Source organism: Ursus arctos, unplaced genomic scaffold, assembly GCF_023065955.2.
Source record: "Ursus arctos isolate Adak ecotype North America unplaced genomic scaffold, UrsArc2.0 scaffold_5, whole genome shotgun sequence".
Lineage (NCBI taxonomy): Eukaryota > Metazoa > Chordata > Mammalia > Carnivora > Ursidae > Ursus > Ursus arctos.
In genome coordinates this window covers 9,749,737-9,772,908 of record NW_026623067.1, presented here as the reverse complement: position 1 = coordinate 9,772,908, position 23,172 = coordinate 9,749,737, and the positions used below count along the sequence as shown (strand labels likewise).

Sequence of the window (23,172 nt, the reverse complement as noted above, 5' to 3'; positions counted from 1 at the left end):
TAGATGCTTAACCGAATGAGTCATCCAGGTGCCCCAGGAATGGATTACTTAAATAGAAACTTTTATTACTGATTTGTTAATTTAATATAACAATTATAACTTCTAAGGGAACACCTACCCATATCACATGACCAATAAGTCATAAGAGTTGATTTTAAATCATCTACGATTTTGATTGTCTGCTAGTTTTGGAAATGTTTCTATACAATTGAATTCTAAAACATGAATGAAATCCTAACAATGCAATGGCATGGACAGAGCTGCTGAGTATTATGCTAAGTGACATAAATCAGTCAGAGATAGACAAACATGATATGATTTGACTTATATTTAAGTCAACAAAATTTAAGAAACAGAACAAATGAGCAGAGGGGGAGAAAAAAAAAGGGAGGCAAACCAAGAAACAGACTCTTAACTATAGAGAACAAACTGATGCTCACCAGATGGCAGGTGGGTGGGTAGATGGGTTAAATAGGTGATGGGGATTAAGGAGGGCACTTGTCATGAGCACAGGGTGATGTATGGAAGTGATGAATCCCTATATTATACACCTGAAACTAATATTACAATGTCTGTTAACTAACTAGAGTTTATAAAATATAAAATATCTTCTCATAAAATAATAAAAACATTAAAAAATTGAATTCTGAAACATGTAGCACTACCATGATTTATGGTTAAAATAATTAGGATAATTTATAGAACTAATAAGTGATTGAGGTAGGAGACAGATCACTTTTTAATTTTTTATTTAAATTCAATATAATTAATATATAGTGTATTACTAGTTCCATAGGTGCAATTTAGTGATTAATCAGTTGCATGTAACACCCAGTGCTCATTACATGAAGTGCCCTCCTTAATGCCCATCACCCAGTTACCCCATCCTCCCACTTACCACCCCCTTACACCCCTCAGTTTGTTTCATATAGCTAAAAGTCTCTTATGGTTTGTCACCCTCTCTACCTTATTTTGTTTTCTCTTCCCTCCCCCTATGCTCATCTTTTATTTCTAAATTCCACATATCAGAGAAACCATATGGTATTTGTCTTTCTCTGACTGACTTATTTTGCTTAGCATAATACCCTCTAATTCCATCCATATCATTGCAAATGGCAAGATTTCATTCTTTTTGATGCCTGAGTAATATTCCCTTGTGTATGTGTGTATCTATGTATGTTTGCATGTATGTATGTATTTATGTATGTACATAAGTATGTATGTATATATTCCAGATATATATATATATACATACTACCTCTTCTCTATCCATTCATCTGTTGATGGATATCTGGGCTCTTTCCAAATTTTGTCTATTGTGGACATTGCCTCTGTAAACTTCGGGGTGCATGTGCCACTTTGAACCACTGTTTTTGTATCCTTTAGATAAATATCTAGTGGAGCAATTTGTAGGTCATATGGTAGTTCTCTTTTTAACTTTTTGAGGAACGTCCATACTATTCCCCAGTGTGGCTGCACTACTTTGTATCCCCACCAACAGTGTAAGACTGTTTCCTTTCTCTACATCCTTGCAAACATCTGTTGTTTCCTGTGTTGTTAATTTGAGTCATTCTGACCAGTGTGAGGTGGTATCCCATTGTGGTTTTGATTTGTATTTCCTTGATGCCAAGTGATGGTCAGCATTTTTTCATGTGTTTATTAGCCATTTGTATGTCTTCTTTGGAGAAATGTCTGTTCATGACCTTGGCCCATTTCTTGACTGATTTTTGTTTGTTGTTTGGTTGTTTGTTTGTTTGTTTTGTTGTGTTGAGTTTGATAAGTTATTTATAAATTTTAGATAGAAGTCCTTTATATTATATGTCACTTGCAAATATCTTTTTAGTTTTGTTCACCATTTCCTTTGCCTTGCAGAAGTTTTTTTATCTTGATGAAGCCCCAATAGTTCATTTTTCTTTTGTTTCCCTTGCTTCTGGAGGCATGTCTAGCAAAAAGTTTCTGCAGCCAAGATCAAAGAAGTTGCTGCCTGTGCTCTCCTCTAGGATTTTGATGGATTCCTGTCTCTCATTTAGGTCTCTCATCCATTTTGAGTTTACCTTTGTGTATGGTGTAAGAGAATGGTCTAGTTTCACTTCTCTGTATATTGCTGTCCATTTTCCACCATTCATTGAAGAGACTCTTTTTTTCCATTGAATATTCTTTCCTCCTTGTTGACTAGTTGACCATTGACCATAGCATTGAGGGTTCATTTCTGGGTTCTCTCTCTCTCTCTCTCTATATATATATAGATAGATAGATAGATAGATAGATCTATCTATCTATCTATCTATCTATCTATCTATCATCTATCTATCTATCTACACACACACACACATATGCACCAGTATCATACTGTCTTGATGATTATAGCTTTGTAATACAGCTTGAAGTCCAGAATTGTGATGCCTCCCACTTTGGTTTTCTTTTTCTACATTATTTTGGCTATTCGGGGTCCTTTCTGATTCCTTACAAATTTTAGAATTGTTTGCTTCAGCTCTGTGCAAAATGCTGGTGGTATTTCGATAAGCATTGCTTTGAATGTGTAAAATGCAATAAACCAATTTCCTTGAAATCCAAAATTGTCTGCTCTTGGAATATGTTACTTTACCACAGAGAAAGTCGAGTTAAAACAAGATGTTGTTTCTTAAGTAAGAAATTGATGCTTCGAGTATTTAATGACTTCCACTTGAGGCAGTCTGGAGCTTTTTGCTAATTTTAATTCATTTATGAAGACTTGAGTTGTTATTTTGGAAAGCTGATGTCTGTTTTTAGAAGTCCTCAAATATCTAACTATAAAAGGAGACGAGTAGGTACAATATTTACCTTTTTAGGTTGAGTGATTTAACTTCAAAATAGCTGATCACATAATTCTTTTGTGAGTTAGGAATAAAACAGACTGTTTACTGATGGTGAATGACTAACTCAGAAAAGCTTTTATGTGTTTTACTTGTGAATATACAAATGCTTTAAATATCCAGATTTTGACTAACTAAAAAATTGTGGTCTTCAAGGGGAAAACAAAACAAAACAAAAAACCACAAAGATTGTTTAAATGTATTATAAGGGAATGGATATAAAATAAAATTGCAATTTATTAAAAATAGAAAGAAGTGTTTGCAAATTTTCAAATTATATGTTAACAAAATGAAGTGAATTCTGTATAGTCCAGGTTTTCTTTATTAATCATAAGTTGCATAAACTTAAGTGTAGCCAATTCACACCTAGTCTTCCCATTAGGACAACAAGTTACAGTAAATTTTTAGCTCCTAACAAATGAAACAAAAACTTAAGTTCCCTAAGTGTTGAAGTCTATTCATAGGACAATTAAAATGATTGTTATTTAAATGATACAAATGGTGGCTTTTTTAGGAAATATTCCAGATAAAAGTTACAAAGTTCTCAGAGTGTCAACAGTGTAAGGGATGCTAATTTTATGACAAAAGGGATTTCTTTTGTAACTTTCTAAACAATTAATATACAAACATTTTCAGATAAACCAATTCAGAGTTTTACTAACAATGAGAAAAATCTGTAAAAGAACGAAATTTTAGTCAAAAATGAAACTTTAAAAATTTTTTTTGTTGCCATGATCTTAGTTCTTTACTCAGGAACCAGGGTGTTATGAATAAAACAGTTTTTAAATATTTTGTGAGATTAGAATTTAAACTCCAAAACCTCTCACTCAAACCAATTTGTGGGACAAATCAAGTTAGAGAATGTGTAAAGTATTATCTAGTCTGGAAAATCAAGTGTTAATCTTATTTTTAAAATTGATTCAAGAGATATGTACAGGTTCTCTATGCACAAGAAAATGGGAAAACAGAAGTCTGGTGGGGAAAAGTAAAAATATGTGTCTCTATTTCCATAGGTGTTTCCTAGTTTCCAAACAATTTCATTTACCTGACCAATCCCAGATCCCTTCCCCCAATCACACACTTTCTTACATATTTTCACCAAATTTCTTCAATTAATTTTCACCAAAATTCTTAAAACTAACTGAAATATTTTATTTTTCACCACGTTTTAACTGTTCTCTGTTAGCTTCTAACAGAATGCAGATTTCATGAGAGTAGGGACTTATTTTGCTTCTTTTATTAATCACAAATCTCTTGACCTGTGTGTGAGTGTTGTGTGTGTGTTTGTGTTGAATCATTGATTCAAGGAATAAACAAACATAATATTAAAAATATAGGTTTGCTTTTGCAGATAAAAGAAATACATCTTGGGTGAAGTATATTTCCAACTTCACAAGACTGGTAAGTGGTGGTGATGTTTCCCAAACCTACTGTCTATTCATTTTAGAGCCAAGGTCCTGATGATTCTTCCATAAAATAATTTTGGATACATGTTATATATGCCTAATGTAATCATATATAAAATTTACATAAGGGAAATTATAATTACTGCATTATCATAAAGGTGTACACACATTCTTTTGGAAACCTATAGAAACATTGAACTGGACAATTCCCATCTGTCTCTTTAACGTATCTTGTGTTTGAGAACCAATCATGTGAGAAAAAGTTTTTGTGATGAAACAGCAGCTGTTAAACTTAGGCAGGATTTTTGCTGTCTGTAAAATAGGAATATAATACTACTTTTGAGTGATTTAAAACTGATGTATAAATTTTACTGGGAAAATGTCCAACAGTAGTATATGCCTTGAAAATAATGGATCTGAAATAATAATCATAACATTTCTGAAAACCATATCAAGGGATGTGATATCTTGGGCACGTTTCTTAAACATACTGTCTTAAGCATCTTGTCCCACCTAATTTTGACCAGATGCTGTGAGATAAAGTACAACCAACCCAGTTTGATAAAGATATATGGACCGAGCTTATACTTTGAAATGGCCATGTCATACATTGATGAAAACCAATATTTTGATCCAGATAACTGGAAATTAAAGCCATACTATTAAACATTACAAATTATTGTTTCCTCTCTACACAACCTCAAAAAATATTGAGAACATAAGTTGTTTCAGTTTACTTATTAAACATGTAGAGATAGTATCCTGGTAATTAAGATACAGTTTTCTCCTTTTCATCAGAAGTCATATACATAAATAATAAGAATATATTAGTAATGTGACAGCTTATTCAATATTTAAAATCTAAAGTTAATATCAAATATTTGTATAAAAAAACCCAAAACACTTCACCTGACCCTTGAAGGACACAAAGTTATATACAATTTAATCCTTGAAGAACTTATCAACAACAACAATAACAACAAGATAGGAAGGGCATCTGTTTGATTTCTTTTTGATGTAAAACAGTTTGTGAGACAAGTCTTAAAACTGATGTGATAAAAAAGAGGTCATGAGACTGGGCAGGTTGTCAGCAAACACTTCATATACAAGTTATTTAATAAGTTTATGACAGAGAATACTAACAAAATTGTGTTTGAGGGAACTGATCAATAGGAAGGAGTCTGCATTGTAAGATTTTGAGCAGAATGTAGAAGAATTTAATTTCAAATAAACTGTGAGTTGTTCATTGGAAGAAAAAGTTGTGCAAGAATAATAGGATGGTGATGGGTATTAAGGAGGGCACGTATTGCATGGTGCACTGGGTGTTATACGCAAGTAATGAATCATGGAATGTTATATCAAAAACTAGGGATGTACTGTATGCTGACTAGCATAATATATTAAAAATATTATTAAAAAAAGAATAATAAAGGAGATCCAGGAAAATACATGTTACCCAGGTAAGTTAAGATGAAAGTTGGTTAATACATACGCTACTGAAAAAAAACAGAGGGCTGATGACATAAGCAATAAAGATGTGGTAGCAATGACCAACAACTTTTTAAGTGATGCAGAATCACAGGAAGAAATTCTAGAAAAGTTGTTGAACAAGCTGAAGATTAAAGTGAGAAAAACAAAATCTGTAATTTAACAGAAAAAAAGCTGAATTAGTATCATAAGATATTGTGCTATAATTTTGTTGTTTTTTTTTCAGCTAGTAGAATCAAAGAAGTTATGAAAAGTTGAAAAATTGAAGATGATAAAGAAGCAACATTAGGGGAAGATTCAAGAGGCATTCTGGAAATAATACTTTGCTCATTAATTCTCTCTTTAAAAGCAGAAAGAAATAACTAGAAAAAATAATCTGAAGTATAAAAATGTAATTAAAAAAACTAGGAATAAAGTCAGTGTAGGTAAATGTATCAGCTAATTAGTTTATACTGCATTTGAGATATTGGAGTAAGTAAAGTAAAATGATATTAATATTCAGTGAAGTTCAGTAAAGTAAAATGATATTAATATTTTGTCACAGGAAGAGAAGATAACTTTTCCAGTATTATGCATAAAACGTGGGAAAAAGACAGTCTCTTCAATAAATGGTGCTGGGAAAATTGGTCAGCCTCATGCAAAAGAATGAAACTTGACCGCTATTTCACACCATACACAAAAATAAACTCCAAATGGATGAAAGACCTCGATGTGAGACAGGAACCCATCAAAATTCTAGAGGAGAACATAGGCAGCAACCTCTACGACATCGGCCAAAGCAACCTTTTTCATGATACATCCCCAAAGGCAAGAGAAACAAAAGATAAAATGAATTTATGGGACTTCATCAAGATTAAAAGTTTCTGCACAGCCAAGGAAACAGTCAGAAAAACTAAGAGGCAGCCCACGGAATGGGAGAAGATATTTGCAAATGACACTACAGATAAAGGACTGGTATCCAAGATCTACAAAGAACTTCTCAAACTCAATACACGAGAAACAAATAAACAAATCAAAAAATGGGCAGAAGATATGAACAGACACTTTTCCAATGAAGACATACAAATGGCTAAGAGACACATGAAAAAATGTTCAAAATCATTAGCCATCAAGGAAATTCAAATCAAAACCACACTGAGATACCACCTTACGCCAGTTAGAATGGCAAAAATAGACAAGGCAAGAAACAACAATTGTTGGAGAGGATGTGGAGAAAGGGGATCGCTCCTACATTGTTGGTGGGAATGCAAGTTGGTACAGCCACTCTGGAAAACAGTGTGGAGGTCCCTTAAAAAGTTAAAAATTGAGCTACCCTATGATCCAGCCATTGCACTACTCGGTGTTTACCTCAAAGATACAGACGTAGTGAAGAGAAGGGCCATATGCACCCCAATGTTCATAGCAGCATTGTCCACAATAGCTAAATTGTGGAAGGAGCCGAGATGCCCTTCAACAGATGACTGGATTAAGAAGTTGTGGTCCATATATACAATGGAATATTACTCAGCTATCAGAAAGAACGAGTTCTCAACATTTGCTACAACATGGACGGCACTGGAGGAGATAATGCTAAGTGAAATAAGTCAAGCAGAGAAAGACAACTATCATATGATTTCTCTCACCTATGGAATATAAGAACTAGAATGATCAGTAGGGGAAGAAAGGGATAAAGAAAGGGGGGTAATCAGAAGGGGGAATGAAACATGAGAGACTATGGACTATGAGAAACAAACTGAGGACTCCAGAGGGGAGGGGGGTGGGGGAATGGGATAGGCTGGTGATGGGTAGTAAGGAGGGCACGTATTGCATGGTGCACTGGGTGTTATACACAACTAATGAATCATCGAGCCTTACATAGAAAACCGGGGATGTACTGTATGGTGACTAACATAATATAATAAAAAATCATTATAAAAAAAAATTAGTTCTAGAAAAAAAATCATTTTACCCCATATTTTCTGTACCCTCAAATAAAAATGTAAGACTGAAAACAACCAAAATATTTTATTCTAATTATCCAGTGTTTGGTGACATTATCTCCAAAATTTCATTCAAACGCAACTGTATTTACATAATCTGTATCTATATTTATATGCAACTGACCATGAGAACATTGTGTCCTCCAATGGAAGTGTGTAGAAATATGTATTGAACTTTTATATATTTATTGTAGGTTGTAATTGTCATTTCATTACTACAGTAGGAATAAAATAATATGTACAAATAATAATATCTTGTGGACTAAAGGAGGACCACCTAATTTTCTTTCAAAAATATTAGGAGTTTCAATATAGGTTAGAATTAGGTAGGGATCAAGACTAAAATATTTAAGAACCATATTTCCATAATTTGATTCTTCATGAGCTCAAGACTTCACTTCTTACTTTCCAGGTACAAATTGCATTACCCACAGATGCTAAATTCCACAATAATGATGGGATTTCTCCTCACGGGGTTTTCTGATGTATGGGAACTACGGGTTTTGCATGCCATAACTTTCTTTCTGATGTATACAGTGACTCTGATGGGGAATATTCTCATTGTTACTGTCACCACCCTTGACAGGAGTCTTCACACACCCATGTACTTCTTCCTCAGGAATCTATCCATCTTGGATGCCTGCTACATTTCTGTAACTGTTCCTAACTCATGCATCAATTCCCTGCTTGACAACAACACCACTTCAAAGGCTGGGTGTGTAGCTCAGGTCTTCCTAGTGGTTTTCTTTGTATATGTGGAGCTTCTGTTTCTGACTATCATGGCCCATGACCGTCATGTGGCTGTCTGCCAACCCCTTCACTACCCTGTGATCATGAACCCTCAAATCTGCATCCAAATGACTCTGGCTTCCAGACTCAGTGGTCTCATCTATGCAGGTGTGCACACTGGCAACACATTCCGGCTGCCCTTCTGTCAATCCAATGTTATCCATCAGTTTTGTTGTGATATCCCCTCTCTTCTAAAGCTCTCCTGCTCTGACACCTTTAGCAATGAGATGGTGACCATTGCCTCTGGTCTGGGGATTGGTGGTGGCTGTTTCATCTTCATCATCAGGTCTTACATTCACATATTTTCTACTGTTCTCAAGTTTCCAAGTGGAGCAGACAGGAAAAAGGCTTTTTCTACTTGTGTCCCTCACATCCTGGTGGTGTCTGTCTTCCTCAGTTCAGGCTTTTATGTATATTTGAGGCCATCTGAAAACTCTTCCACTATTCATGACATGGTCCTTTCTGTTTTCTATTCCATAATCCCCCCACTCTTCAACCCTGTTATCTATGGTCTTAGAAATGAGCAAATAAAATATGCCATTAATAAAATGAAGAGAATGTTTATTCAGGAAATGTATAGGAAATTGCTGAGGCTCACCCTAAATTATTGAATAAAATTCATGTTTTCAGCAATAAATTGAGAAATTGATTGGAATTCTATCAATATAACTGACATTAATATATAATGTCATTAAAATATATCATTTATCAATATAATTTCCCTTCTGAAGTGTTGACTTATCTGAATATGCCACTGGGTAAAGGATCTGGTATTATGAATAAGAAATCCCTATTCATGCTTTGACAACTTAAGAACACTCGCTAAAAATTTTAGTCTAAAAAGACAAGTTATCCTTAGAAGTATTTTCTATTAAACTACTGTTTTGTATTTATTCACAATTTAAATATTTAAAAACCTAGTATTAAACAGTAGTATAGAAGAAATAGTCACAATCATTCAAAAATAAATATGAAAATATAGTTTTTTCTGAATACCACTTTATATGAATGCAGCGTAGCTATGAAATGAGAAGTGAATTTGGTGGGAATATAGAGTCATGTATGAGAGGATCAGAAATATTTTATACAACTTGTTCACATGGCAAGGGAAATATAGATACATTATACTTGTCATCAGACCAAAATTTTGCTAAAAATTATTTTCAAGTGGCTTAGGAATACATTTACTTGCTTATGCTTTAAACATTATTTGCTAGATTGATTATAGGAATATACAAATTTTCTCTCGCCACTTATCATCATATGCTTCTCCATACATCCATTAAGACCACTAAGAAGTGAATATAATGCTACTTTGCTTTCTGATACTGTCATCTAAAATATTTATATTTTTTGTCAATATTATAAGCCATTATATGGTTGATTATGCTGCAAGAATTAGCAACCTCAGAGTTTTAGTAGTTTAATGGAACAAAGCTTTACCTCTAGCTCATAGCATATGCCAAATGGCAGCCAGCGGGGCTCCCTGAATTGGATACATTTGACAGAGACATTGAAAATAAGAATTCGGTCACATTGAAGTATGAGTTTCAAACATTTACTTTAAAAAATGCAAATAGAACGGGTGGGAGTGTTCTCCAATCAGAAGCCATGTGACTACTGCTGACCTGAAAATATCAGCTGTGTGGGTTCTTTTATAAATATGGATATAATTTAAAGTAACTCTGGACACCTTCCAGGAGGATTTTGGCTTTACAGAGGAGAAACTTGAACTCTCAAGGAGACAAACATATAACAAATATTAAAAAGAAATCCAAGTATGCATTTTGAAAACAGGTTTTAGTAGTAAACAATGTAAGCTATATATTTGAGAAGAGATTCAAACATATATTTTGACCTCAAGGAGAATCACAATACCAAAGATATGGCATTCATGTGAAAAGAAATTTTGACTTATATAGGAAAACAAAGAGAGTCATGGCAGAATTTTTACTGTTTTTAAAAACAAAATAATTTTAAGTATGGGAAAACAGAATACCATAGTCAAGACTCAGTCACAGGGAGCAAGAAAATGTAGAGAAGCGCACACCGGTTCTTTATGTCTCTACCAGTCATTTTTGCTCACACTTTATTGACCAAATAAGTCACATGGCCACACTTGCTGTCAAAGGGAGAGGTGGGCAATCCACACAAACTCTAAGAAGGGGAAATGAACAATAATGCCATTAAGTATGAGAAATGATTTATATCTCCTAACTGAAAGGATGAAATGTGAGATTCTGAATGCCTGTTGTCCATGCAGTTATTATTAGCATTATGATCACTGTACATATTCTAAGCCATCACATCATAACAAAATTTTTCAGAGCAAAATGAGTGCAACAGAAAGTAGCATGAAGTCTACAAAGCCTTTTAATGCATTATCTTATCAACTCTTCAATAACCGCATGTAACTGATAATGTTCCCACATTGTACAGATTAGTGTCTTGGTTTAGAAATATAGGAGTTTGTCTATTTTCTATTGTATTTATTTACGCTTTAATTTCTATGGTTTTCATCCTACTTTGGGCTCAGTTTGTACTTAAAAAATCGTCTTTGAGTCCTAAACTGAGGTTATTTGATACAGACAGAGTTACTACTATAAAGTTCCCTCTAAATTCTGATTTTGTTGAGTAACACAAGTTTTGCTCTGTTGTGTTACATTTCTGTATTTATAAGATTGTACTGATTTCAGATTTGATTTTATTTTGTCCTATAGGTTGTAAGAGTGTGCTGTTTCATTGCCAAATGTTGACTCTTTTCCAATATTATTTTGTTATTAATTTCTAGTTTTATTTCATTGTGATCGAAAAATATATTTTGTGTGATTTCAATGCTCTCAAAATTGTTACAACTTGTTCTTTGACTTAACGTATGATATATCTTGGAGAAGGTTGCAGGTATCTTTGAGAAAAATGTATATTTGCTGCTGTCGGGTAGAAAGTTCTATATATGCTCATTAAGTACATTTAGTCTATAGTGGTGTTCGTGTTCATGTTATTCATTTACCTATTGATCCTCTGTACAGATGATCTATTAGAACTTAGTATCATGGCCTGGGAATATTTCTAAACAGCTCAGGACTTCACTCTCTGAGTCCTTGGGTTTTCTCTCTACTTCATTTGGAATAAATAAACTGACTTGGAACAGAGTATAGTTTTCCGCTGGAGTTTCACAAAATTCAAGTAATCTAAAAGCCCGTTTGTTGTCATTGTTGTTGTATAAAATATCTGTTCCTGCACAGTGTATGAACTTCAAAAGACCATCTTCATTTCTGATGCCAACTGAAAGTTTGTGGGTCCCCCAAACCATTCTCAGATTCAGTAATTTGTTATAAATACTCACAGAATTCAGAAAAGCTTTTAGCCAATGGTTATGTTTTTTTAATATTTTTTTATTATATTATGGTAGTCACCATACAGTACATCCCTGGTTTCTGATGTAAAGTTCGATGATTCATTAGTTGCATATAACACCCAGTGCACGGTTAAGTTTTATTACAGCAAAAGCCATACAGATCCAAATTAGCCAAGGGATACAATATTTCAAGTTGCCCAAAGACCCAGAACAAATAAATGTATGAGGCTGGAAATTTGAAGGGCTTATAAGTTACAATACAGGATCTGTATTGTAAACATTCCTTTAAGAAAGGCTAATCCATTACTGAATAGTTCCCTTTAGTCCATGCTGGCCAGGAAAATAACATCTTTAAAAATTCACAGCTTTTCTGAAACAAGGAAACATAGAAAACTTGAACAGACTAATAACCAGTTAAGGAATTGAATCAGTAATCAAAACTTTCCCAACAAACAAAAGTCCAGGGCTGGATGGTTTCACAAATGAATTCTACAAAACATTTTAAAAACATTTATACAAATTCTTCTCTGACTATTCCAAAATATAGAAATCAAAAGAAAACTTTCAAACTCATTCCAAGAGGCCAACATTACCCTGATACCGAAACCAGACAAAGACTCTGCTGAAAAACAGAACTATAGGCCAATAGCCCAGATGAACATATATGCAAAGATTCTCAACAAAATACTAGCAAATTGATCCAACAGAACATTAAAGGAATCATTCATCATGATCTAATGGGATTTATTCCTGGGAGGCAAGGGTGGTCCAATATTCACAAATCAATAAAGGTGATACACCACATTAATAAACAAAAGGATAAGAACCATATGATAATTTTAATACAGAAAAAAACATTTGACAAAGTACAACACTCATTCATGATGGAAACCTTCAAGAAAGAGTGTAAGAGGGAACTTACATTAACATAATAAAGTCCATATACAAAAACCCACAGCTGATACCATCCTCAATGTGGAACAAATGAGAGTTTTTTGCTTTTCCCTCATGGTCAGAACAAGACAGTAATATCCATTCTCAACAAAGCTATTTAACATGATACTGGAAATTGTAACCACAACAGTCAGAAACCACAAAGAAATAAAAGACATCCAAATTGGAAAAAAGAAGTCAAATTTTCATCATTTGTGGTGACATGATACTCTATATAGAAAACCTAAAATACTCCACCAAAATAATTGCTAGAACTGATACATGAATCCTAGAGTTGCAGTGTATAAAATCAATATACAGGAATCTGTTTGATATCTATACACCAATAATGAGGCAGCCAAAAGATAAATCAAGGTATAAATCTCATCCATAATCGTGCCAAAAACCATAAGATACATAGGAATAAACCTAACCAAAAAGGTAGAATATCTGTACTCTGAAAGTCATAACACTGATGAAAGTAATTGAAGATGACAAAAGAAATGGGAGAAAAAAAACATTAAATGCTCATGGATTAGAAGAACAAATATTGCTAAATGTTTATATTATGAGTGCAATCTACACATCTAAAGCAATGCCCATCAAAATGCCACAAGCATTTTTTTCACAGAGATAGAACAAGCAATCCTAAAATTTTTATGGAACCACCAAAGACCCCAAATAGCCAAAACAATCTTGAAAAAGCAAAGTAAAGCTGGAGGCATCTTATTTCTAGACTTCAAGTTATATTACAAAGCTGTAGTGATCAAGACAGTATGGTAATGGCACAAAATAGGAAAAGAGATCAATAGAACAGAATAGAAAAGCTGGAAATTATCTCTCAACTATATGGTCAACTGCTATTTGACAAAGCAGGAAAGATTATCCAATGGAAAAAAAGACAGTCTCTTCAATAAATGGTGCTGGGAAAATTGGACAGTTATATGCAGAAGAATTAAACTGGACAACTTTCTTATACCACACACCAAAATAAATTCAAAATGCTTGGAAGACCTAAAGTATCCATCAAAATACTAGTGGAGAACACAGGCAGCAACCTCTTTGACATCTGCCATAGCACCTTACTTCTAGGTATGTCTCTTGAGGCAAGGGAAACAAAACCAAAAATAAGCTATTAGGACTTCAGCAGAATAAAATCTTCTGCAAAGCAAAGGGAACAATCAACAATATTAAAAGGCAACCTGCAGAATGGGAGATGATATTTGCAAATGACATATCTGGTAAAGGGTTAGTTTCTAAAACACACACACACACACACATATATATATATATATATATATATATATATATATATATATATATATATATATATATATATAAAACTCAGCACCCAAAAACACAGATAAGCCAGTTAAAAATGGGCAGAGGACATGAGTAGACATTTTTTTCAAAGAAGACATCCAGATGGCTAACAGACACATGAAAAGATGCTCAACATCATTCATCATCAGGGAAATACAAATCAAAACTATAATGAGTCAGAATGGCTAAAATTAGCAACACAGGAAACAACAGGTGTTTGCAAGGGTGTGGAGAAAGGGGAGCCCTCTTACACTGTTGGTGGGAATGCAAACTGGTGCAGCCACTCTGGAAAACAGTATGGAAGTTGTTCAAAAAGTTGAAAATACAACTACATTTTGATCCAGCAACTGCACTACTAAGTATTTGACCAGAGAATACAAAAATACTAATTACATTCACCTTGATGTTTACAGCAGCCTTGTCAACAATAGCCAAATTATGGAAAAAACCAAATGTACATTGAGTGATGAATGGGTAAAAAAAAAGATGTGATATGTATACACAATGGACTATTACTCAGCCATCAAAAAATGAAATATTACATTCACAATGTATTGAGCTAGAGTGTATTATGCTAAGTGAAATAACTCAGGGAGAGGCAAAAGCCATATGATTTCACTCATAGCTGAAATTTAAGAAACAAAACATAGAGACAAACGCTATATGATATCACTCATAGGTGAATTTTAAGAAACAAAACTAATGAACATAGAGGGGGGGAAGAGAGAGAGAGAGGGAAATAAACCATAAGAGACTCTTAACTATAGAGAAGATACTGAGGGTTGAAGGAGGGACATGTGAGCAGGATAGGCTAGATGGGTGATGGGTATTCAGGAACATATTTGTTATCATGAGAAAAATAGGAGAAATATGAGCTTTACGATTCAGATAGAGCAAAAAAACTCCTGTTTTTCAAAGAAATAATCATCTAACTAGAAACACGAAATCAACAGATCCTTTTAGTAGCCTAAAAAGAGGGTTCATAAAGATCAGTATACAAAATTCCTTAGCATTTCCTTTACACCAGCAATGGTGATTTCAGGAAAATAAAATACTATTTACAATAAAAAGTTAGTATAAAATAAATATTTCAATGTAATTTACAATACAAAAATATCCTATATGGATAAAATAAAGGATGTGCAAGATGACTAGAAGAAATAGGCATTCTCTGTTCAAGGATGGCATTACAATATTTTAACAATGTCAATTCTCTTTCATATATATTTTTAATATTTATTTTACACATCTAATATTACTCAGTGTTAAATCATAACAGTATACAAAGAAACCATTGGGACACTATCGATCTCAAAACCTGACTTCGAGTATATAGGATCTTAAAATCTGATAAAGGAGAAATTATATATTAAAAGGACAAAAATTACTATTACCTTGAGTAGAGAAAACTTGCTCAGACAGAGAGAAAAATAAATTTAGGTTCCTATTTAAAAAAATACAGAAAAATGATCCCTGTTGATTAAATGTTTCAATAAGGAATGCTATATTATGTCATTATTTGAACATAACATAAAATAATCTACTTCTTATAAGGAATGGACAGATTTCTTCAACAAAAGATTAAGGAAATATTATTTAATTACATTAAAATTATGAACATTTATCTCGTAAAAGACATCATAGTCAAAGTCAACACAATGATACGGACTGAAAGAAGATAATCTACTTGCCTAAAACAAACAAAACAATAAAATCTAAAATGTTTAAGAAGTGTTTACATATTGGGGGCGCCTGGGTGGCACAGTCGTTGGGCATCTGCCTTTGGCTCAGGGCGTGATCCCAGCGTTCTGGGATCGAGCCCCACGTCGGGCCCTTCCGCTGTGAGCCTTCTTCTTCCTCTCCCACTCCCCCTGCTTGTGATCCCTCTCTGGCTGGCTGTCTCTCTCTGTTAAATAAATAAAATATTAAAAAAAAGAGGTGTCTGCATATCATTGAAAATACCTCAATTTAACTAAAAATCAAGGAAATAAAATTTAGATAACAATGAAGTACTGCTGTGTTAAATAGAATAGCAAAACTCCAGAGGCTGAATAATGTTAAATGGTGCAATGAAAGGGGGCATATAAAATTTTTCTCAGTTCCCACTTGTAACATAATTGGATATTGGCATCTTTTGGTACAATCTACTGGTATCAGTTAATTTATATTTAAGATTCGGCAATTGTGCTCATGGTCATTTACACAAAAATAAATTCTCAGAAATACCTGAATAATGAAAATAATGCAAATAACTTCAAATTTGCTTCCAGTTATGAATAACAGGTTCCCCAAAATCTGTGATTTAATCACAAAATTATTTATTTTTTTAATAAAAATGCCTAGATTTAAGCAGTTTGTGATGGGAGATAAAATGTAAGCATTTCCTAAGAAATCTTAGATTAAATAAGTAAACAATAGATGACATCTTCAAGGACATCACGAATTGTTTTCAAGCCATAGAAATAAAAACTAGGTAATATTGTAATAAATAAATTAAGCAATGGCTTCAAATAGGTACTTTCATGTGTGGAAATGTGATAAATATTAAATGACATTATAAATCACTGTAGAAAGAGGGTCCAATGCAAGACATAATTTTGTGGATTAGGAAAATCCATATAAAAATATGAAATTATACTATCATTTTGCTTTCACAAGATATATGTTAATGACTTTAAAGACAATTCATTGAAGAGGATATCTGAATGCCCAGTAAATATATGAGACAAATACCTGTATCAGTAAAAACAAAAAGCATATTAATATAAGAATGAGAAACAATCTCTCACAAATAGGTTCACAAAAGTTTGATTCTTTAAGATTTATTTTATTTATTTTAGAGAGAGAAAAAGAGAGCATGATTTGGGGCAGAGGGAGAGAGAGAGAATCTCAAGCAGACTACCCATCAAGCAAGGAGCCTGATGTGGGGCTCAATCCCTGGACACTGAGATGATGATTTGAGCCGAAATTAAGAGCCAGCTGCTTAATCAATTGAGCAACCCAGGCAACTCTAGGTTCATAAAAGTTAAAAAAAAAAAGCAGTAACAAATGATTTTGACAATGTAGTGAAAGAAAATGCTTTTTTTCTTTGCATTGCTAGTGAAAATATAAAATCCTACCAAATTCTCTTGCATACAAGTGGATGGTATTTTTGGAAACCCAGACATCTTCCTTTTCAGATATTGTTTCTATCCTATATAACTCTTAAGTGGAGAACATCATTAACAAAATGAAGGGTTACTTAGAAGCTGAAGTCAATTTTAATGAGCAGTAGATTCATAAGGAAGTAATGGTTTGGAACTGAACATGATCAATATGAGATGCAGAAAGAATGTCAAAACAATATAAATAGCAGGCATTGGGTAGCCTCTGGAATTTAAGGAAAAAAAAAACCTATTAAATGAAGATATATAGATGCAGTGATCATAAACATGAACCAAAGAAAACGAAAAGGACAACTTTGAAAACTTGGGGGAGTCTGATTATCCACGGAGGAAAAATTAACCAGGCACATAATATTTGGAGATAATGACAAGATAACCAGTACTAGAATCTGAATAGAGTAACCACAAATAGCAAGTGTTTAAATAAGAAAAGGAAAAGAAATTAAAATTGTGTTGAAATCTCCAGTGTAGAAATCTCAAGTCAAATGACTCCTCAAATGGAAGCACTTGAATAATCAATTTGGAAATAATAGTGAATTTTAAAAGAGTTCTACTTAGAGGTAATAAAGCCCAAATCTCAATGAGTATCTCTATTCATTTTATTTTAGAATCAGGAAACCAATTGCCTGTTTGTCACTTGTCCATCTTGTGGAGTTAGTAGTGAAATATTTTGAAATTATGAAAATAATTTTAAAAGACAATTGCAAATGGAGTCATCAATATATGAACGAGCCAAGAGACACAAGGAGAAAAATAAGGGGGTCATACTATTAATCTAGGATGTAACTGCATTTTATTTTGATCACAAATATTAATAAGACTAACATAATATAATAAAAATATTATTTTAAAAAGATCTACATTTTCAAAATAGAGAAATAATTTTATATGAGGCCTTAGGAGAAAAAAATAGGTAATAACATACATTACTATAATTAAAGTCTAGGGACTGGATAACCTGGAGGGATTGCAAATTGAAATCACAGATGACTTAGCAAGATGTGTTACTAGGTTTTCTCTAGAAATTTAAATGTTTTCAGTTGCTTAGTAAGTAGTTCCATATCTCTCTCCCTAGAAACATCTAGAAGGTAAGTCCAAGGAAGATGGTATATATTTCGAACTGCCTTTCTGAAGTTCAGTAAGCTGGAACTACATGTCCTTCAAAAGTTACATATTAGAAATTTTGTTACTTTGAAGTCCTCCAAATAGAGAGGTAATTTTCCAAGTTTACCTGCAACTTATATTTTTATATTATCTGTAAAATTAGAGTAATGTATTTCTTATATTTAATACAGGGAATTGTGAATGTTAAGTTAAATAATAACTGAAATGATGCAAAGTTAGTGTAAGAGATTATTGAGAGCAATAAAATATATGCTAGTTATGGACCTTTGCAAGACTCCAGTGGAGCTACTCTATTCATGTTTTCAATCACTTATGGGAATCTTATGAATTCCACCTGTATGCACACATCTATTGTTTATTCATTCCATAAAAATTAAAGATATAGTTTACCAATCAAGAACCAACAATCTGGTAAGGAAGACAAAATATTAAAAAAATAATAATTGCAAGTGAGTAACAGTGGAACTTACTGCAAGTATTTTAAAAAGTGTGATAAGATATGTACAATAAAGGTAATTCTGATCTCATGAACATAGCCTGAATGACACTTTCATGAGGAATTCGTAAACCTTAATATATTCTATCTTATAACAACTCTATGATGTGGGCAGGAGCATAAAACAATCTCAGAGAGGTTAGTTAACTTGCCTGATGACACAGGAGTTAATGATAGAGCAAGGCTGAAAACTCATGTTTATCTGATCTTAAGGTCCACAATATTAGGTTTTTATATAGAACAGAGGTAGATGACACATCTTCTGTAAATTTAACATATTCAGGCTTGCTGTCTACAGAATGAAGAAGGAAATAAAGAAAGATGCATGTGCTTTGAAACTTGAAGGACAAACATGATATGATTTACAAAGGCAAAGGATTGTGGAACAGAAAAGACATTCTTTTTTAAAAGATTTTTAAAACTTGTATTTATTTATTTGAGAGAGAGAGAGAGAGCGGGTGAGAGAGATCATGAGCAGGGGGGATGGTCAGAGGGAGAAGCCGACTTCCCACTGAGCAGAGAGCCTGATGCGGACTGGATCCCTGGACCCTGGGATCATGACCTGAGCTTGAAGGCAGAACTTAACCCACTGAGCCACCCAGAAGCCCAGAGGAAAGACATTCTGAGTAAATCCTGAGTAGGAATCTACCTTCAGATTTATGTGTTGTATCTTTGGGATCTCTAAGCAGAAATGTGTGGAGTTGATATTGGGAAATGGAGAACACATGACTTGAAATAAAGGCTTGAATGACTTTCTGCAATACCTCACAAACAAGATCAATAAGGAGATGCTGCAGAAGATTTGAGACATTTAATGCTTTTGAGAAAAAGAATAATATAATCCAATGGTGCTTTGGGGAAAACCCAAAAGGACTATGTCAAATGACTGAAAAATAGAAAATCAGATTTATGCATAATGTCAGTGGGTACAGATGCAAATAAGATTTTTTTTCCCTGAAGTAGTGATGAATTTTTTCAAAAGGCATCAGCAATCCTTTTTGTGAGAAGTGGTTTAATCTTCTATTAGGAGGCAAGGGCAGTTGTTGCATGTTGTTTTATACATAAGTGCCTAGTCCTTGTGTCTGGTGGTGGGATCATAATGATCACTCATTGAATGCATCACATTTAGCACAGAAACGGGCTCAGTGACCACGATTTGAATTCAAACAAAAAATCTCCTGCTTTTTTTTTCTCCCTTGTTCCTCTCAGTTTCTCTTCAGTCGAAGATTTTTTTCCTTTATTATTCACTGCCTTTCAATATTCTGTTGTGTGCTGTCTTTACTTAGCCAATGTGACTCTCCTCCTCTTTTCTGCCCACCTCACTCACTTTAATTTCCCTTTTAACCTGTAAGTATAAATATGAATATATATATATATATATATATATATATATATATATATATACACACACACACAACTGTTTAGCTATAGTTATGTTGTATATTTTTCAAGGTATTTTTGGCAAACAATGACTTTTTATTCCAAAATGTGAGGATTTGATAATTCGTGATGTTAATAAGTTTGTGAGGAAACTATTATACTACATATATAGTGAAATGATGTGCATTATATCCTGAAGTGCATACCAGTAACATCTATAGCAAGCCTTCATATATTATATATCTAAAAGAGGATGGAGTATACAGGCTCTATCACTCCACTTACTAAACTTAAATATTGCAGTGTTCTGTTGATAAATAACAATTCAAAACTGTGTATTGTAAATAGAGACTGTCCAGTCTTGATTAGTCCTACTTTTCCCACACTGTTATTATTCAATGGGTCTCTTGTGGACTAAATGAAAAGATGAATTTGTTTATGTGAAGAGACTGTGAAGAGGCATAGTATTAAAGTACACTAGAGTTTGTTAGTGCACATGGATTGTAAAATACAGTTAGGAGCAGAAAATGGGATGGCAAATGAGACTTAGTTATAGAGTCAGTTCCTGTCATTTATTAATAATAGAGTCAAGGGCAGCACAGTGCTAAATGATTACAACCCTTCCTTAAGCAATTTCTCTTTCATAAGCTACTCCAAAGAAATTTAATCTATGAGTTTGAACAGAGAATGAACTGCGGGACGCTAGAAACATTTCAGTTCCTCCAATGATTCCAGCTGTGGAAGAAGATTGGGTCTTAACAGCAGTACATGGCCCTAATTAAGCAGAAAGATAAATAAAAAGACAATTGGATACAGGTTAAAAAAAAGAAAAGAAAAAGGCACCTGGTCCATGGAGTTTCTCAGGCTCTGTAGCTTTCTTGGCATTCCTAATCTCCTAATTTAAAGACTAGTTAATTATATAGTTCTGGTCCAACTTGAAAGAGTCAATGAATCTGACATGCTGTGTATAATTCAAGGATGCAGCCCAATTGCTTAAAATCATACCCTGTAGGGAAAAAAATGACCAAAGTTCTGTTAGAATTAAATTAATCAGACTACTTCTGGGGGTGCTAAGGCTTCTAGGATTAATATAAGCAGCCCAAGAAAGCTTTTCTCCTTTTGATGCTTGTCCCCCCAGTTCAACAATCCATTTCCATAGCCACAACATAAAGTTTAGTAAATCATTCAGACCAGCACACAATACAGGACTTCTAAACCAGTCACCCCCTTTGCAGGAAAGCCAGGGCTAGAGCAGAAAGGAAAACATCTGACCCCAAAATAAAAATCACAATCATTTCCTATAAAAGTATGCCTCAATTCACTAAGTATCTATTGTATATGACTCATTAAATCTCCGCCTTCATTTAATTTACGTATTAATGAGGAAAAACAGGAAAAAATTAGTTTGGTGCCAGATGTGGGAAATACTGAGGAGAATAAAAACAAAATAATATTTAGCAAGAGGCCATAAAGGCTTTATGAAGCAGAAAGCATTTAGGTAAGAACATGAAAGTGGTGAGTAATTGGTCTAAGGTATAGAGAATGGTTAGAGGGAACAGCCAGTACAAACTCACTGGGTTAGTGCATTCCAAGTGTGTTCCAGAAATGAGGAGGCCAGTGTGGCTGGTGGTAGGCGAGCCAAAGAATCAGTAGGTAGAGGGGATGAAGGTAAGAGGGTGATAGGTTCCATATTGAGGACACAAAAGATAATATGCTCTATTATTTATGTGCAATCAAGGTAAAAAATCAGGCGAAACATACTTTAGAGATAATTATTAAATTATATGTATCATGTGGGGGGGGTGATGGACTATGAAAGGATAGGAGGAAATCTTTTGGAAAAAATCCATATCTATATCTTAGTGGTAGCCACATAGGTTCAAACATGTATCAAATTTCATCCATGGTATACTTAAGATGAATTCAGTCAACTAACCTCTATATATGTATATGTATATGTATGTATAGATAGATGATAGATAGATAGATAGATAGATAGATAGATGATAGATAGATAGATAGATAGATAGATAGATAAACACACACACACACACACATACGTTTCACTTCCATAAGATGTTTGTACAAATACCAGGAGACAACAACATAAAATTGCCATATTATATCTAAGCCATCCCTAATAAAATTAATACATCTATTTACTGATGATGTTAAAAGATGAAAAATAAGTATGCAGCAATAAATTTTATGCCATAGACATTTATTTCATTAGCAATTCATTTAAAACATTTTATATAATTAGTTCATATGTGAAAGTTATGGTACAACAATTTTTCATAAATAATTTAGCAGCAAAAGAGCAAAACAAAACAAAAAAATAATTTAGCAGCACAGAATATGCTGTAATCAGATTGTATATGTAACATACAATACTTTAATGTAGCATACAATATTATATATATAATGTATACATTCCTTCCCTGTTAAAGTATAGGTACATTGGTTGAAATACTTTTCAATACACTGAAAAATCAGTGATCTTAATTTCAAACGTGTTCACACTTATTTGCATGATAACATGTTCATTACAGTTTGATGTATTTAATTTTTATTTATTTATTATTATCTTTTAAATTTTTTATTATGTTATGTTAGTCACCATACAGTACATCCTTAGTTTTTGATGCAGAGTGCCATGATTCATTGTTTGCATATAACACCCAGTGCTCCATGCAATATGTGCCCTCCTTAATACCCATCACTGGCCCAACCCAATCTCCCAACCCCCTCCTTTCTGAAGCCCTCAGTTTGTTTCCCAGAGTCCATAGACTCTCATGGTTCATTCCCCCTTCTGTTAACTCCCCCTTCATTCTTCCCTCCCTTCTCCTACTGATCTCCCTACTATTTCTTATGTTCCA

The 23,172-nt window shown here is 33.5% G+C and overlaps 1 protein-coding gene across 1 annotated transcript; it reads left to right on the top strand.

Moving 5' to 3' along the window:
* Positions 1-8,159: 8,159 nt before the first annotated feature.
* LOC113261909 (olfactory receptor 14C36) lies at positions 8,160-9,125 on the top strand. The gene has a single exon (XM_026508220.2). The coding sequence runs from the start codon at positions 8,160-8,162 to the stop codon at positions 9,123-9,125; it is 966 nt and encodes a 321-aa protein (XP_026364005.2).
* Positions 9,126-23,172: the final 14,047 nt, after the last annotated feature.